Here is a 19,642-nt window from a genome sequence, read left to right on the forward strand (position 1 = left end):
GTATTGATCGCAGGTTGAAAGAGCAGGTTCGTCAAACACGGCTGATTTACAGAGGCTGATAATAGCAGCACCGGGCAACAGTGGAGCCCTGAGGGGTGGGGGCGAGAGATTGATAGAGGGAAAAAAAGAGCTAAAGAAACAAGTTAACATAGACCCTCTTTTCACATCAGAAAATAGGAGGATGACAAATAGCACCTTGAACGCGAACTTGCGAACACCACATACTCGTATGTATAAATGCACACACACACGCACAAACAAAACAGGGCAATCTCTAAACTAGTCACGATTAGCACCTGACAGAATTTCCATGCGTTTATCAAAAGCAGCCAACGAACCGGCTCTTATCTCCTCAGTCCCCAATTTCACAAGAACAGGAATTTTCCAGACTAACAGAAAAAAAAGGAGGAAAAACAGAAATCTTAACTAAAAATGTGACTAAAGTATGTTGCGTCTGGAAAAAACGGACAGAAAATGCAACAAGTCAACTATATACAGTTTCTGTCTGCAGAAACAGAATTATTTTACCTCATGAAAAAAAAGAGAGAGAACCTTTTTTTTAAATCTATAAAATATAACACTTCCAGAAACAAAAACTAGTAAGATTCTGCCTCGTACAGTGAGCATTTCCTTTTCCACAAAGATTATTTACACTCTTCTCTCATTCCATATTCCAAGTTTTCCATATTATGTTTCTCCCATATATAGTGTTAAACTATAAAAACACTACATAAATGTAAAAGTTTATGTAGTGAAAATATTCCACACTATATTCCAATTATATTCCAAGTTCAATGAAAAGTTCAAATATGAAAGCTTAAGATGCATTATGCCAAGCTGGACAGCAGCATCAAACGCTAATAGCATGTCCATTGACATTTATTAGAAAGCTCCAGCAGATTTTCAGTGAAAAAATTTAGTCTGTACTTCAAAGCTATCATATGGCTCTAGAGGTTCATAGAGGGTTCTTTTTTGTCCTTTTTAGAGCTTGATGTATGGAAAAAAGGAGCATGGAGACTCTTAAAAGACGATCAGATGTGAGCGAGATATGTAATACTGTTATCATTTATAGACATCAGTGGTTAAACTGTTTCATCACAAAACAATACAGGTTATATCAAACCATAAACACACTGTTTGGAACATTTGGGCAGCTTCTGACGGTTTTCATACAACAGTTGGTTTAGTATGTGTCATTTCACCTTCATTATAAAGTGGTGTGAATGAAGGTGGACTTGAACTGTCACACTCTGCAGAGTCTTCCTGGTCTGAAGCTCCGCCCTCCTCTCCTGACATGCTTACATCGTCAGACGGATCCTCACTTCCATTAAGATCCCCAATAGAGCCTGCACAGAGAGAGAGAGAGAGAGAGAGAGAGAGAGAGAGAGAGAGAGAGAGAGAGAGAGAGAGAGAGAGAGAGAGAGAGAGAGAGAGAGAGAGAGAGAGAGAGAGAGAGAAAGAGGAGTCATAAATAGAAGAGCAATATAAAATAAAAGTTGTCCGACATTAAAAGGCCTTTTAAAAGATCCCATATCATGCCAAAGCCTCAACTGAGAGGCTTTAGATAATGCGAATATACCCTATTAATGTCCTAAAGGAAGTAGGGTGTTCTGTAAATAAAAAGTGATAAAGTACATGATTAAGAAAGAAAATTCTGATTCATTTCAAACCATCTTGCTACATGCCTTTTACAGCTTTAATTGGTTGGAAATCCCAGAGCTTCAGACCACAAGGAAGTAAATGAACATGGTGTGTGTGTGTGTGTGTGTGTGTGTGTGTGTGTGTGTGTGTGTTGTATCACTGGCCAGAGTGATTAACTCATTTGTATAACTCAATACATTCCCAGTTGGCACCAATTGAACAAAACAGTACATTTTCCAACTAAGATAACCAAATGTTGGTGTTTAAAAATAACTATTTAATTAGCTGATCTTAAAAACTGGAAAAAAATTGTGTATTTTTTTATATATAATATCGGTTTAAAATGTAATTTATTTTTAGAGAGAACAAGGTAAAAAAAACCAAAAAAACAAATAACATTATAATGTGATATGCGATAGACAAGGGCAGCTGTAGTGGACACCAAAGAGGTTTGCATGTTAATTCAACCGTCACCGACAGTATTGTTATTCTAATGAGGTTTAAGATGAGCAAAACCATAGTTAAGATAAATTCACATAAATTCACCAAAAGCACATTCTCCCTGCGCTTAACTCAAGCAGGACACCCACTATTTGATGCATCTGCATCTAAAGCAAAATTACCAGGGGTTGGAAAATCGGATTTTACCACAGTTTTTGGTAAATTAATTTTCATTAAGTTGTGATGAACAGAGAGAGGATTGTTCGGAGCTAAAGCCGTGACTGGAGGCGTATATATTTACACTTCCTAGAACAAAGAGGCCTATAATCTATACAAAGCACACAACAATACCCGTGAATAAAGAGCCTTGTAGAAAAAGGCAAAGGCAATTTTTCTAATTCTGTTAATTTCACTTCCAAAGCAATTAAAACGAGGCGGAGATAATGCTTGGAAACAATCGCTCCCTGACAAAGTGTTTCTGTCTTTGTAAATGAAACATCTTTAGGCTAATTTCGACTTCCACGCCTGCATGGTTCACTGTAATTTCAGATAAAATTAACACACTTAGATTTGGACCTTAGTAATAAAGGACGTGTGAGAGAGAAAAGTAAAAAAGATCGATCCCATACGCCATATTTTTAGAATGTAGTCCGGGCCTTGCTAGATCTAATTTTCTATATCTGTGGCGACATTTTCATACAATTAATTTTCCTTTAATCATAATTGTACAAAGGGGCTCCTCTGTTTAAAATTCCAATTACATTTCGTGTTTAAATGTAAGTCTGAATTATGATTTTCTTTCCTATTACTGCTCTGGTTAAATGAATAAATCGCCGCATCACTGCTTACAGACATTAAATGGCGCGGAAAAAGTTTCTGCCTAACCTCTTCATCTTATACGAGGAATAATATGTATCTTTCACAGAACTGAACACAGAAAAAGGATTGCCTACATTGGCAAAAAGTCAGCAGACAACTTTATTTGTAGTACATTTAATACATTAAAAAGAGAGAGAGAGAGAGAGAAACGGAGAGAAATAAAAATCTGGCACATATGTAGAATAAGAGCATGATTCATAAAAAAAAAAAATCACTATGAAATTTAAATTAAACCTGAAAAATAATAACAATTATAATTATTATTAATATATTAATGTTATGATGTAAAATAGAAATTCTATACTATAATTAAAAAAAATACAACTTAGCTTTCTGTCCATGTTTAAGAACTAAACCTCCAAACCATTCTGTCTATTATGCAAAGCAAAAGGAAAAAAAAAAAATCACTTTTGAGTTCTAACTGGCACTCGAACAGGCAGAACAAAGTGAGAAAGCTGATGAAGGCGGAGGAGATAGTGCTTTATTAAGCGGCTCCGTCCACATCAAACCAGTGTGCTTAGCGGCAGTGATTAAACTAAGAGACAACACATCAAACCTGAGCCCTGATTAAACGAACAAACTCCCTCACCCTCACGTTAATCACCACATTACCAAACAGCCCAAACACAGCGGAAAAAAAACACACACACACACACAAAAAAAAAAAAAAAAACACAGCTTGTATCGGGAAATCGGAGACTTGCGAAGAAAGATACTTCGAGGAGAGCCGGAAGCCTATGGTGTGTGCGTGTGAGCATTCAGGGAAGTACCGCGGTACCTGACTTATAATTTCAAGCACAAGTGGCTACACACATTGATCATAGCCAAGGGCATTAAAACACTCTTAGTAATATTAATTAGACGGATCCAAGGGTTAGACCGGGCACTTGAAAGCACAGCATCCCGCATAAATCAAAAGGAGACTTCACAAATGTATCATTTCGAACAGATCTCTCAGTACTAAAACAGCTGATGAGAAGACTGATCAGTTTATACACAGACAGGTAAAAGGAGCTATTGATCTGCCAGCTGAAAATGTGCTGAAATGATTGATGAGCCAGTCGAGTGCTGAGACAGAGGCCTGGCTGGACGGGACTCGTGTCACCAGCATCGCTGGAGCTGTAGATAAGCTGGGAGCCTTGGGGCTTGCGCAGCACTGGCAGGACCTCTGCGGACACGTACAGGAGTGGACTTTCACTTGCTTTGCCAAGCCTTACCATCTCCGTTTCTGCCAACACAGCATGCGGTGTGAAATGAGGTGGTGAAAAGCACCCTTGTGTTCGTTCAGTAAAACTTACAGGGCAAAAGTGTCTCTTCACTGACGAGACAACATTTACAATTAGAAACGGGCACTTACATGATGGATGAAAACGAGGCAGCGGTGCAATATTAATAATCATTGTAATGCGGAGTCTCTATAGAAATTGTGGTATTATTTACACAGTCACACACTTACAATTGAAGGCTACGGAGCACGGAAATCTATGCTGTACATCGTTGGTATCCATTAAATATTAAAAAAAAATCTCTGGTAGTGTGACATGCTATATTTCATTAAAAACATAAAATAAACAGCATTTAACTGGTTATTTTAGCTGAATTATACATGCAATTGACCTTTAGCAAAACAGAGCACGATACTTCATTTTTCTTCCCCCCAAACAACCAATGGCTCTTTAGTGGTTCTAGTCACAGTTTATTTGCAAAGGATTTGTTTACTTTAATCATACACAGAATATTTTCCGTCACAATGCAAGACAATTAAAAAAAAAAAGACAGTCTGACTCACAAAAAGAGTCACGGTCAGCATCCACTTTTATGAAGCTTGGATATTCTGCTGCAAATAACTCCTTTTACAATAAACAGATGTGAGTTATGCAGGTTTCGAAAGACATAAAAGGTAAGTAAAATATATCTGTACAATTTCTTTCGAATCTGAGCTAAAATTTCATAAGAAAGAAAGAGAAGGAGAGGGGCTTGCGATTAAAACCCCGCAAGAACCGCAGTATATTTACGCAATATCTTTTGTATTTGCCAAAGCATGAACATAAAGTGTAAGAACAAAGACGAATAATTAATCAAAAACTCTTAAGACCGAGCACGAGCACAGAACAAATAATATAGTTATACTTGACGAGGCTCGTTAATAATGAAATAAAAAGAGTAAACAGTGCAGGAAGATACTGTTCTCATTTCCATCAGTCAAATCACACGAGTGAGTGATTATAATACTTATGATAATGACTGATTATTGGAAGGTGATAATGTGTGGTGATGATATTCATGTGCGCTGGGCATCGGAGCACTTCAAACGGGTCTGACTGATCCTCGCCGTGGATTTGTCAGCAGGTTGTCAAACATCAAACAGCCGTGAGCCCAGGACACTGCAAAGAGGCACATTTTAAAGACATCCCTCGATTTCCTTATCTTCTTCTCTCACTCTACGCTTCCTTCTCTGCTTTTTACATCCCTCCATCACGGTACTGTCTGTACCTTTTCTCTGCCTCTCTCTCGCCTGTGCAAGCTCTTTCCTTTCCCCATTACTCTCTCCTTTCTTTCTTTCTCTCTTCTCTCTCTCTCTCTCTCTCTCTCTCTCTGACTGGGAGCGTCACTCTGTGTGGATAGCTGCGAGCCGTTCCCGGTTATCGCCTCCTGCAGACTCTACCGGTCTGATCTGTCTCCTCTTCATTAAGCAAATACGCCGACGTGGAAATGAAAACATAATAGCTATTTGATTTCCAGCGAGATATTTTGCATATTGGTTCGGAGCTGATAGTGGAATTTCATCAAGTCGTTTTTTTTTCATGCTTTAAAAACTGAATTACTGAGCTGGGCGGCTTCGGCAGGATTTCTTTACATTGCTGGGAAGAGGGAAGGAAGAAAAAAAAAAAAACTGAAACGGCAGCAGCGGTTCCCCAGGAAGACTACTTAAACGATTAAATATCCCCCATTCCCCTTTTTCTCTTTTTGATAACGGGGAAGGAAAATTTAAAGAATTTGCAGTGCTTTAGGTTCAACTATACTAATCAGAGATAGAGAGAAGAAAATTAACTCCTTAATGAGCAGGAGCTGTCTGCCAGATAATGGTCAAGGAGAGGTGATAGGGCCGGAGACTGAAAGAGAGAGAAAGAATGGAGGAATAAAAACAGAAAGATGGATTCACCGAACAGGGGAGAAATCAGATTTTACCCCTCCTCTGGAAATTGTTCTTTGTGTCCACAGAGGGCAGGTGCGATTGTCTGCAACGATATCTCTAAGGTTACAAGCCGGTCGGCTCGCCATACAGATGAATGGTGCATCTGAGGGTATTTCTCATGCCCCTTTGAGAGAAAAACTACCCCTGCAAGTACAGATCAACAAACCTGCTCTCACCAATTTATCAGAGCCTTCCTGTAGAGGAAAAAAATAATCTACTGATGTCTATTTTCCCCCGTTGGAACTCTTGCAAGCGCAGTTTTACTATTTCTGTCTCAGTACATATAGGTCTATAAACTTATTTTGGAAAAATTATATTTCAAGTTATTACATAAGATTGTGGTTAACAAAAAAAAAAAAAAGAAAAACCCTCACATTCACATGGATGAAAGGAGTGAAAAAGGCCAATTTCCGAGACTTTTCCATCCTTTAATGAACGGGAAAAAAATCCTTTAATAGAGATTTTGCTCACAAAGAGGAATTTTCACCCAATTAGATATTTTAGAGCTGAGCATAAATATATTCACTATAGAAATTACCATGACTTCTTATGATTGTATTAAATTTATATGGCTTTTCCAGGCCTTTAAATCATGATTTTAATATTCCCTGATGGGGTTTCCTTAACTATGGGAACCTGGTATGACAAAGTCAGATTAATTTTTTTTTTACCACTTTCATTCATATGTGCAAATGCGGAATAGTGAATCAGAAAAGCCTCTACTGTTGGCCTGTACGATACCACTGAAAGGCCTGGGGTCAGTGAGACGTTGAATAAATAAATAAATGAATAAAATATTAATAAATAATAATAGTTTTATTCAACAACAACTCTGCAACTTTAAAAAAAGACAATAACAGTATCATATACTATGTAGTTCTCTATGTAATTGTAAATAATCTGGACAAATGATAAGTAAAGGCAATAACACTCGCTGAGGAACTTAAGCATTAGCTGGTCTCATTTCTTGGAGAGGTGAGAAGGCACATTTTCCCTACTGGTACTTCACCACACGCACGTCTTACGCCGAGCCACATCTGCTTCACCCCTCCAAGCTTCCTCTCAACGCAAGAACAGCAGAAATAGACTAAACAGATTATACGTGCAAGTAAACGAACTCATATCTGAGCATGTGTGCCTGTGTTTGTTTGCAGAGTGGGAAAGATACGATAGGAAACAGAGGGTGTGTGTGAGTATTTATGAGAATGACTGAAAAGGAATAGCCAGTAGTGAGCGAGAGAAACGGACGAGTTTTATGAAAAGCATGTAATGCAGAGGAACCTTTTCTTCTGAAGGTCAGGATAGATGTTGGTGGACTGGAAAAGAGTGTGCGCACGTATATTATTTGTGAAACACCCATTGCTAAGATTGAATGTGTGGGTGTGCGCGCGCCTTCTCAATAGACTTGCAAGTTGTTCGTGGGGAAAGACAGATACGGATGGATGAAATAAGTAGTTGATTCAGCCGCCCCTCCTCCTCGCGAATCTTGGATGGTGGGAAAGTTGAAATCTGCTGCTATTTTCTATCTTTTATCAGGCAGCTTATCTTCTGGCTCTTGTCTGCGTGCCTGGCTTCGATAGTCCAGGGTCTCCACTCTGGCTGCCTGGCAACTTCACTCCCCCCAGTTCAATCTCTCCTCCTCTCCTTGCGCCACGCTCACCCCACCTTACACAAGTGCAGGAGGAACGAAGCGGAAAATTTCTGTTTACGATTTAAAGCGGAAATGTTCTTAAGAATTAAGGAGTTTGACAAAGACGGTACAAAGCCTAGATCATAGAGCCAATGAGCTGAGAGAAATCTGGGTTAGGTCAACGGTAGTAATACATTTAAACGCAATTAATCTTAATTTTGACAAAACTGATTCTTAAATTCTCCAAAGTCAATTTTTAGTCTATGCTTTGATGCGTGAACAAACAAATATTATTTGTAGTGCGCCTCCAACCTAGTAATCGCTCGAATGAAATTCAAACAACAAATGCTGTATTGACGCTCTTTAATGTGGCATGAAAGATCATTGTATTCGTCTTAGTAAAAGCACAAGAGTGGATAAACAATTTCAATTTGTATACTTAAACGGCAAATTGTTATCCTAAAAATTATCAAATCAATCGCATAGCTTTCAAAGTATACTCCATTTAAATGCCATCCTTGTCCAGTGCTTGCAGTATTTCTATCCTGTAGTTCTATTCCAACTTTTTTGACCAACCTTTTGTAGCGGTTTAAACAGAGTTGTTGTTGCTTAAGATTTCCACAATACGTTTCTGAATTAAGTATGTTCAGTTTTATAATTTTTGAAACTAATTATAAGCATTGGCTGATAATGTAATGCGCATTTTGACAAACTTTGCTAAACTAATTAGCACAAAAAAAAAGAAAAGAAACTTTTGTATGCGTAAAACCCGAAGCATGTTTCTGTCTTTAATGTGCTAACATTTAAATAAATACCACAAAACGGATAACTTCTCCAATTCAAAACTGACACATTATTACAGTATTTTTGTATAACTTATTAGCTTAACGTCATGCTAACAACAGTTAGCAATACGCAGCAGGTTTAGAACAGAGCTTAGAGACATGAAAGAGCTAGAGAATCTGACAAGCATATGGACATCGCATTATCATGCTTATTTATCTGGCACACAATTTAACAGCTCTTTTGTATGAAGTACCCCTACTTCTCCGCCTCCCCACCACCCAAATAGAGGCTCAGATCAATACGCAAACGTACATACGTGTATGTTTAGCTAAAGAGTCTCTAAGCCGCATCAAGCTCTCCGTCTATTCAAAAGGTCAGGGCAACAGCTGCCAAGACGCGTCTAATGGAATAATGAGTATCGGTGCAAACAGAGCTGTGGGGTTACGCAGGGGTCACAACCTGTTAACACGCATACAAGCGTAATATAGAAAGGCACGCATACTATCCTATGTATGTTTGCTTACATTCATGTTTTAGCTGAAGATTGTTTCCAATAAATTCAAGCTTTGTCTTCAATTTATATTCACTTGTGCACTTACAATAGAAGTCTATAGAGCGATATAAACATTAAATAATAACAACAGATTTTTGTTTTTAATTGCACTGTCAGCATATGAAAATTTAGGTCACCAGAAATGTATATTAGTATAATTTATTAAGATATATGAGTAAATAATATAAATATTATATTTTTCTTATTATTTTATTAATTGTTATAGGATGGCTAGAATGTTGTGAACAGATTATTTGCTAAGCTACAATAATAATAATAACAACAACAACAGGTAAGGTTTTTAATTATAATAAAACATTAAATGATTTATTAAAAATCAGTTTAGTTCAATAAAAACTTTTCTAGTACAAAAAGGAAGGGAAAAACTATACTGGACATTTTCTAGCTGAAAAGAATAATTGTTTTCCACAGAAAAAAAATGTGTTGAGCGACTTGAGGGTGAGTAGATGCGTACAGCAGATGACAGATTTTTAATTTTAAATGAATTATCCTTTTTAAGGAGGTCTAAAGACAAAAGATATTGATATCATTTATAATGACACTCACCTCATCAAACACCGAACCAGGTAAAAGAGACTCTCATAGTACTGGTGAACGGCCTCTCTAAGACATTGTTGCATTTGTTATCAGACCCTAACTTGATTGATATGAGCTGTCCTTGGATAAGCCTGAGGCAATATTCAGACACATTCTTTTCCCATGAAAACTTCTTCAATTAAAGCAGCATGAGCCAACAAAAGAAACAAGCGCAGATTAAACGAATATCACAAGCATACATTAATATCAGACGCCGTAACCTCCAAGACACTTTGCATGTTTGCACTCTTATGTGTGTGTTTTATACTATATCTAAGAGTGAATGTGTCAGAGACAGAATGTGTCGGCGAGGCAGATGGGTTGAAAGAGTAGAGGGAGGATGAGAGCGATCCCTCTTAAGACTCATCTTCACCCAGAACGCTTCTGAGACTCTTCAGAGGAAAAGGGAGAGGCAGCCATCGCGACGGTATGTGTAGGAGACGCCTCTCATCTCCTCTCCCTCCCTCTTTTCACCATTCCATCATGCCATTCACTTTCTCTTCTGACAGAACACAGCAGATCCATCGTCATCCCCCTACTAGAGACCATGATTCTCACTCTTCACACACACACACACAGACGAGCGAGCGGCCTTCACCGTTTATCCAGACTCTGACCCTGAGGTCTGAGCTTCAAGAAGACAAAGAGTTGCGCGGATCTTCCAACTCCCCCGTGCAGACACGTAACCAGCTGCTCCAGTCCTGAATAAAGACTAAACACGGTAGATCACACAAACACACAGACCACAAGATACCCCAAAGAAGAGCAGCGGAGAGCGGCGACTCAAACCGTCAGGAAGAAAATATGATAAATCACAAGAATCACACTTTAATTTGTGAATGACAGATGCATAAATTCGAAAAAAGTGACAGATCTACACCGGGAGAGTTTGTCTTGTCCTCCACTTTATTTAGATTTTCTAAATAACTCGGCAGGTTTCCAAACAATTATGGAAGATATAGAATGCTTGAATAATGATAGAATTATTGATGATGATGACGACATGTATATTTACTTACATCTACATAAATAAACAGCCACTCTGAAACAAACTCCCAGTACTTTCATTCCACAAGTATGCATTAAATTAATTAAATGAAGCGGCAAAACTGTTTTCAACACTGATCATAAAGGAATGTTTCTTGATCAGCGAAATCAATATCATCATAATAGTTTCTCTAGGATCATGTGACTCTGAAGACTGGAGTAATGGCTGCTGGACATTTGATATGACTAAGGATGCACGATAAACGTCGGCACACTGCATTACATATTGGCCAATCGTGCAACCCTAGCTAGCTATGACAGAAATAAATAATCTTTTAAAAAAATATATTAAAACAGTTATTTTAAATTATTTTTTACGTTCTGATTTCATTACACGGCTTTTACTGAATTTTGACCAAATAAAACAAGCTTTTGTGAGCATGAGAGATGGATGTCTTTCTTGTCAAGAGGCAGAGAAAAGCCCTTTATGGCTCTTATATGATTGTTATGACTTAATCACCATAAAAGCACATAAAAACAGACAACACAGTGAGCTACTGACTGGTTATACACACACACACACACACACACACACACACACACACACACACATATATACTAAAACACTTCAGCAACCAGAACTGCACTATTCATTCCTCTCACTGTCATGTAACCCATTAATTATATTTACTAGTTTAAACATTTTCTTGAGGTGCGCATGAGGGACAGGAAATGATACGGTAGAACTCTCGCAAGCAAAAAATATATTTTTAGAAAAAGTTAGAAAATCATTTTTTTGGGTTGCCAAAATTCAAAGTATCTTTCTCTGTGTTCTGCAGAAGAAAGTAAGTCACAGAGGTTTGGAAAAACACGAGGGTGAGTAAATGACAAAATTTTTATTTGGGGTGAGTAATACTTTTTTTAAAATAAAGCACCCTCTCATGCTGTTTAAACCCAACAAAACCCATTGCAAAGGAACCTCATCTAAATTTATTTCACAAGACATACGAAACACATGCATTCACATTATGCAGCTGTGGTCAGACGTGCATGTACGTATGTGCCACATCTGAGGCACAAGACACACACACACACACACACACACACACACACACAAAAACATATCTGCAGGATAGTAGAGAGGGAAAGAGGCAGGATTTGCTGTTGAAATGTTATCTTTCACCATTGTTGCACAGGCACAAAATAAAAAAGTAAATAAAAATACAGCGATGTGTGAGGGTGCCAGAGATAAGTATGGAGAACGTAGGGTGGGGGTGGTGAGGGTAGACGAAGTAGGTATGTTAAATATAAACCAGCTCACAGCTGGCAGCAGGAAAGAAAGGGGGTATTTTCAAGAGGCAGGGCATCACTGGAGCCCTCGGTGCCTCCGATAACATCCATGTTGAGAGAAAGAGAGAGCAGTACAGAAGGGGGAAGAAAAGACGGGGTGAGACGAGGGAACGCAGCCCGGGAAAGATACGTACAGAGATGCCGTTTGCGAAAGGAAGTATCACCACCCCTCGAACGCAAAAGTCACAACGGGATTTCTGATGGGAAAAATGTGTTCTTTTCAGATGAGAGGAAGATAAAGAGAGCACAGCCAAATGTCAAAGATGATAAATGAAGGAGCGCACAGAAACACCAGCATACTCTGATGTGCATGTCTAAGACGCGAACAAACAGAACATGTCTGTTTGCTCTCTTTAACAGAAACGTACAACGATAAAAAAGTTACACAAAAAGAGCAGATATACACAGATTTAAAGGGATTGTCCGCCCAAAAATGACAAAAATGTTGTCATAAATTCTCACCCATAAATAAGTTGTTAAAGTACTGAATGAAAGAAAATGAGATGGAAACAACAAAAAAAAAACTACTTTCTACGCTACTGCAAACTAGAGCTTTCAAGGTTCAAAAGAAGACACAAAATCATGCAAATATTAAAAGTAGTCCATACGTCATGTATTTTTTAATTGTAATGAACGCTATATGATTTGAGTTGATATTCCCAGTATGTTTCAGTGATTCGTGGATCAAATCATTTTTTGTGAACTGGAACAAAAGATTCTGGCTCAAACAATTGACTTTACATTTTTAAAAATTCACTTTTTGTATTCAAAAGAAGGAATTAATTTACTAGTTGAATAAACAAATGAAAGGAACTTTTAATGAGCCTTTAACAGATACAGCTGGACAGAGTCAGTGATCATAAACCAATCACTAAAACCGGTTGTGTGAACTGGATCAAAAGATTCATCAAAAAGACCTGACTCAAAACAAACATTCTTTGACTAATCAGACTAATTTACCTTCAATATATCAAATGAGGATCCACAATATTCAACAATTTACTTGTAGTACTCAAAAAAAAAAAAAAAAAAAAAAAAAAAAAAAAAAATTATACCATTTAGACATGGTGGGTAAACAATGTCTGAATATACCCATAGTGAGCTTTTTGACAGCTGACTGCTGAATCACTGAATCAGTGATTCATGAAGAAATTATTCAGAACGGTTGTGTGATCTGGATCAATAGATTCATCAAATAGATTTGACAAAAACAAAAAACTTATTCACCAATCAGCCCAAAAGCAGTTTCATTATAAAATGAATGTCCACGACGTTCACTTTCACTGCTCACTGGAAGAAAAAGACACAAGCGGTGAGTAAATAATGACAGAATCCTCATTTTTGGGTGAACTACTGCTTTAACATTATGTGTGCGGATGCACGTACACAAACACCTACCATTAATTAGCGTTGTTATCTCCACAGCCTCACTAAATCTAATTACAACTGGTTTGTCATTAACCGCGAATGATGGTAAGGAAACATTAATGAGAACGACTCGCTCCAGAAGAACACTGGTGAACCAACTAAATGAAACAGCCACTTCAGTTTGGGTCAATAGTTCAGTGGTTACAAAGCCAGTTCAGTGGCTCTTAGCAGAGGAACAGAACGCCTCGTCACCCGCGAACAGGATTCTGTTGTCAGGATGTTAGGTATTAGTTTCACGACAATTAACGCATACTAATACAGCAAATATTTGAAGATGACTTACTCAAACTGATAAAGGTTGCACCATTAGTGTGAAACATTAATGGTATCCACGCTAGGCCTTGTCGTAAATCAAAGCTAGCAGTGCAGCTCTCGACGGCTAGCATAGTCGTCGTTTATCAGTAGTTTTAAGTGCAATTTGTGAATTAGCGAGGTTAGCGGACATTACAGAGAGCCGAGGCCAGTCTCGTCCGATGTGTGCCAGGATGAGGTGTGTCTGCGTGTGTATGTGGATGACTGTAGATAATTTTAATATCAGGCTGGTGTGGATTGCTGATAGTGTTTTAAGGCAGGGCCCTGTGGACTGAGCACTGGTAGTACCTATCTGTAATTAGTAACCATTCTCTATCGCTGATAAGATAAACTCACCCTGACCTTTTCCATTTGGTCGCCATGGTAACGGGCCCTCTACCCCCCCCTCTCGATATTATTTTAGTGATTAAACAGCAAATAGCAGGGAGATGGAAGAAACCGATAGGGATGATTAATAATGGTGTTTGGTTGAAGTGAATGTATGTGAGCGTGTGCGTGAGGGGGGCCGCCGGTGTCAGAGAGGAGTGTGAATAGGCTTGGCTTGGCTTTTTTGCGGTGAATAATGGAAATTTAAGATGAGGCAATAGGAAATAAAAGCATGGGGTGAGAGCGATAGATGTCTCGTTTCTTTCTTTTCCTTTTTTTTTTTCGCGAAACACTTTCACGGGAAAGAGAATATTAATGTGTCTGTCTCGTTCCTCCCTAACCAGCCAAGCCCTTTACCCACAATCCTCTCATTCTCATCATTCAACTCTTAAGACTTATCACTCTTCTGATTAATAAGAACTCCTGCACTTCAGTACCCCACTGACTGTAATAGTTTTTCCTATTAATGTGAGAGCATGCCATATTCCATAACAGAGGTTTGGCACATACATGTGTGAAATTTCGTTCCACGTGATAACTAGGTTTTAGAAACATTTGCATGACGGTGGTGTGATGACGGTGTTACATTCCTTTCCAAAGACTTCAAAAACATTGAATATGATTGCGAAGGATGTAACGATATAAACATTCTGGCTGATACTGATAAGCCAGTGGTTATTTTTTGTTGTTGTTATGACCCATAAATGCCTGATATTAAAATGTTGTTGTCGTTAGAATTAATTAATAATACAATTTAAAATATATATCAAAATAAACTTTTTAAATGATACAAGTGAATGGACATTATAAATGGAGAGATATAAAAATATATATATATATATAATATTGAAATTTGCTTACTGACATAAATCCCATTAATATAGGGCATCCCTAATTTATCAAATTAAAAAAATAAATATATATTTTGTGGTAAAGTCTATGCAAATAATCAAGACAAATATCAGATTGAATTCTAATTGATTTTCCGGTCAGTTAAAAGATACGGATCAAAAAACTTAATGAAAAAGATTTAGAAAATAAACTTTCCAAGCTATTAAATATAACAACCAAAACAAAAAAGCAACAGAAAAAAAATGCAATGCCTCATATATTGTCCGTAGTAAAACCAATATACTCCAGTTTTCAGGCAGGGCAGAGACTTCTCTCAGCAACCTCTGAGAGTGCATTTGCATAAAAAGGAAAGAGCAACCGTGCATGCAAACTGGGCCCAGTTGACTAAAAGGTCACAGGGCGAACACGAGCAGGGCTTGACAGCTCGTATCAGGCTGATCTCTGTTCTGATAGGAACACCTTTCCAAACTACGGCCAGGGGAGAGCTCACGGACCTCACACAAACTCTGACAATCCGACGACACTGCCGTAGATGCATACGATAACATGCATTCGGTCGGACACAAGCCTGTGTTGCTATACTGACATCTCCACAAACCAATGATCCGCGCGGCTCTCTGGAATGTGACTGTCATCAAGGATTTTGGGCAATCTGATGAAGGTTAGCCATTGCGAGATATTTCAGAGATAGACCTCCCGTCATATCTGCAGAAAGGAATGCTTGGCCTCTCCGAACGGATAATGGATCCCATGCTTTTTCAAGTGATTTGAGATCGGACAGAAGAACGCCTAACTTCTGTAAGATCCCCAATAAATCCAGCACTTGACAAAAATGACAGAAACGGATACCTGTGCTAAACACAGAGTAAATTTGGATTCGATACTGCAGTGCTAGAGTAAGCGTTCTTAAAACAGGGCCACAGGACACACACACACACACACACACACCGCACTGTAAGTCTGCTCTATTGCTTGAGTAAGCGAATTAGCCTCAGTGATGGCTGAGGAGGCAATAAGGCGACAGAAAAAAAGGGATAATCTTTTATCTCACAACCCTCCCCACTGATTTTTATAGTCCATATCACTTCCCTGACAGTTGATGTTCCACTTTTCTTTTTCATTATTTATTTATCTATTTTTGCTTTGTGTGAATTCAGCTAAAATACTTCTAAAGCCCTTAATGGTGCTATCGGGAGCCGGGATCTGCTGCCATGCGCTGCTTTTCATTGGAGATATTTGCCGGGCCGACCCTAAAGAAACGGGACATTATCAAATGTCTAAACGAGACTGACACGGCCAATTATTGACAAATTATTCCTTCAGAGCGCGCCTGACTCCCTTGATGAGCAAAGACTTCCTTGATGAGCGCGCAGTCCCCCCTCTGTCCTCTGGGCCCGGGGACTGACGCCTATCAGATTCTATTAAACGCTCTGCACTTCTGCGAACAAAGCTACCCGCGCCCTGCGTCACATTAGCTTCCATTATACGCTCATGAACTTTGTCATGATCACAATGGTATACCCGTCTTTTAAGAGCTTTTAAGACTGAGAATTCCTTTCTGTTTATCGGGAGACTCAAAGATGACTTCTCACGAGGAGGGAATGAAAGGCATGCTCTTAAGAAGGTCACATGTGGTCCAGTACACGAAGAATGAATTATATACACTTTAGCGATGTTTATTTGCGCACACTTTTGGTGGTTTCAAGGCATGATTCACAAAATAAACTGCTTGCGGAAAAAAAATTATATTAATAATAATCTCCACTGCAATCCAGGACAGCAATTTTCATACAAACTAGGCATGTTATATAAAAACAATAAGTCACTCACTTAAATACCAAATTTGGCAACTAGGGATGTGCCGATAATTAATATTAATATAAATTGTTTTTAAACAAAATCTAAAATCTTTCATATGAAAATACAATTATTTTCATATATTAAAACAAATAGCCAATAAATTAACAATATTAAACTTAAAATGGTTCTATTATTTTTTTTTATCTAATTAAAATAAAAACATAAAGTATGAAAATGTATACTAATCACTTTGGGCATCTGCAAAATCTACATTTAAAATGTTATTAAATTATTAGTATTTTCAAAAATTTAATTTAAGTGAGCATTAGATGACAACAAAGGTCATCTACTTGTAAAAAATAGAGAAAATGCACATGCACAATTAAGCATCAAATACCGATATAAACTTATAATCAAGAAATGTGATCGATAGGTGGCTACAAAGACTAAAATGTAAAAATTGGGCAAATGTGCATCATAATTACATTTCCAATATTAATAAATTAATAACAACACTTCATATTTAGGCAGATAATTATTATCACCTAGTTGAACTAGATTGAAGGTTTTCGCACTGATGAAACGTCGCACATCTCTCCCAAGACTGAGCTGAGCTATTTTTGTTACACCACAACAAATCTTGAGTAAAGACTCCGAAAAGCTATTAGCCTGAAATTTGAACTCTAAGCACTTAATATCTGTCAGGAAAATAATGCTTTATCGGCTATTTGCACTGTGCACTTCTAAGTACTCGCTCTTATCAAATGCATCGTCATCAGGGGACTTTGAGGCATGACACACGGACTGATAGATGGGAGCAGCTGATGTGCTGGCTTTAGGCAGAGAGGTCACTGGAATGATGGGCCAGAGGACAGTGCTGGGGCAGGACATGCTGTGTGCTTGGTCTGCCTTCGGTTCTGCGGTTGTTCGTGGGATTGGAGTCTGGATATGAGAAGCTGGTTTTTCACAAGCCCAAAATAATTAGTTAGTTAATGGCAGAGGACAACAAAGCAGTCACTCCAGATGACATCCAGCTGTCCTCTGTAAACTTTCTCATGAGGGAAGCGACTGTACTAGTTTATTAGAGGCAGAGATAAGCACTTTCAATCTCCAGCTAAGACAGACTGTGCTAAGACAGCAACTTTATCATCAAGATATAGTGATATATGTGGAGTTAAAATTAGGGCTGGATCGTATAGCTAAAACAATTAATTCGATATTTTTTACAGCCTTCGCTTGACACTGAATTTTTTTTTTACATTAAAATGTATTTTAAAATGCTTTTTATAAATCAATAGCAAATAAATTGCTATTTTCCAAGTACATTAAGAAAGTTGGTTCCTATATTAAAAAAATACATAAAACATTTTTCGCAATTTTCATTTTTACGTAGCAATACAACAAAATAATACATTCTGCTGTCATTTATCATCTGTATCATTATTTGAGTGTATTGCCTTTATTAACGCAAAGTTCAACAGTAAGGTTTTAACTGTAAGAGTATATATTGTGTTCAGGAAAACTAGCTCAATGTTCTTTTCATTACTGCACAAACAGAGCTGACCGCAGAACCAGTTCAGACCGATTTGGAAGGTAAATTTAGTTTCATATGTCTAACACCTTTTGCAAAACAATAGAACAACGAGCAGCTCCTGAGCTACAATGGAAAAATACTATATCTGACTATGCTCATTTACATCCAGTGTGGTTATTGTCATTGTTTCATCTTTGATTATATGTTTTACTCTTGATTGCTTTACTATTTTTTTTTATTAAGTAGAATATGAATAAGTGTCAATTTGGAATCTAACTTTTTGGGGTTTAAAGGAGCTGAATTGAATTATCGAGACATAATCGATCTCCAGTGTTGTATCTCTGTCTGCAACTCTGTGTTTGTCATCCTTATACCCAAGAAGAATTCCACAACAGTATATTTTTACTAGATTTTTTTACAGGTATGTTATACATAACTAACTGCATAACTAATTGTAAATGAAAGGAAAATAGTTAAACTTTGGAATAAATTATTATTTAGTTAGATATTTGTGTTGTTATTGCTATATATTTGTGGGAGTGTAACAATGATTTTAATATAAAAATACTATATAAAAAAAAAAAAGTTTAAATTAAAAATAAAATGCTTTTAATGACATAATAATTACAACTTTTCGAACCGGCAAGCATATTTGTCAAACATAATTCCGTATTTTTTAAATAAGGAGAATATTTCTATTCTGATTAAATGAACATTTCTGTTTATCATAGGTCTACTTTACCTCTATTTATAGTATTGTGAGAGCACTGTATCATGAGATCAGTGTATTGAACCAAATAGTGACGTGAGTGTATTGTTACACTTTATATATCTGTGCATAAAATACAGATTTTTTTATTTTATTTTTTTTTACTAAAAGAGAGTAAAGGAGAGATAATGTGAAGTGGAAAGCAGGAATGTCTGTGGAATAACAGGGTCTTGACCTCTAACCTGGCGACTGGCGAGGGGTGCCAACATTTTCCTTTCTCTCCTTCCTTTCATGTGCGGCCCCCTTCATGGTCCCTGCCAAGTCCACATCCTCTCTAACGAGGGTGTAGTTTCTTAACATTCATCATCGCTGAACTCTGAAACTTTATCAGCTCCGGAGCACGGCGCCATGGCCCCGGCCCGGCTCGCTCCAGCTCTCAGATAGGCCGATAACACACTGATAGATTACAGCAGATTGTTTTACTTCAGGGGACACTGCTGCCTCTAATACTAATACTTAGACAAGACTCACTGCTTACGGAGGGAGAACAGAGAGAGGGAAGGATAGACGGCACAAAGAGG

General features: G+C 37.8%; 1 protein-coding gene across 1 annotated transcript in view; it reads right to left on the reverse strand.

Moving 5' to 3' along the window:
* Nucleotides 1-19,642, reverse strand: part of zfpm1 (zinc finger protein, FOG family member 1) — a 67,530-nt gene that overhangs the window by 33,861 nt on the left and 14,027 nt on the right. The window contains exon 2 of the mRNA XM_043264881.1: nt 1,203-1,346. Within this exon, the coding sequence (XP_043120816.1) occupies nt 1,203-1,346 (144 nt within the window). The remainder of the gene's footprint in view (nt 1-1,202; nt 1,347-19,642) is intronic.

The sequence above is a fragment of the Puntigrus tetrazona genome, chromosome 18 (genome assembly GCF_018831695.1).
Source record: "Puntigrus tetrazona isolate hp1 chromosome 18, ASM1883169v1, whole genome shotgun sequence".
NCBI classification, from domain to species: Eukaryota; Metazoa; Chordata; class Actinopteri; order Cypriniformes; family Cyprinidae; genus Puntigrus; species Puntigrus tetrazona.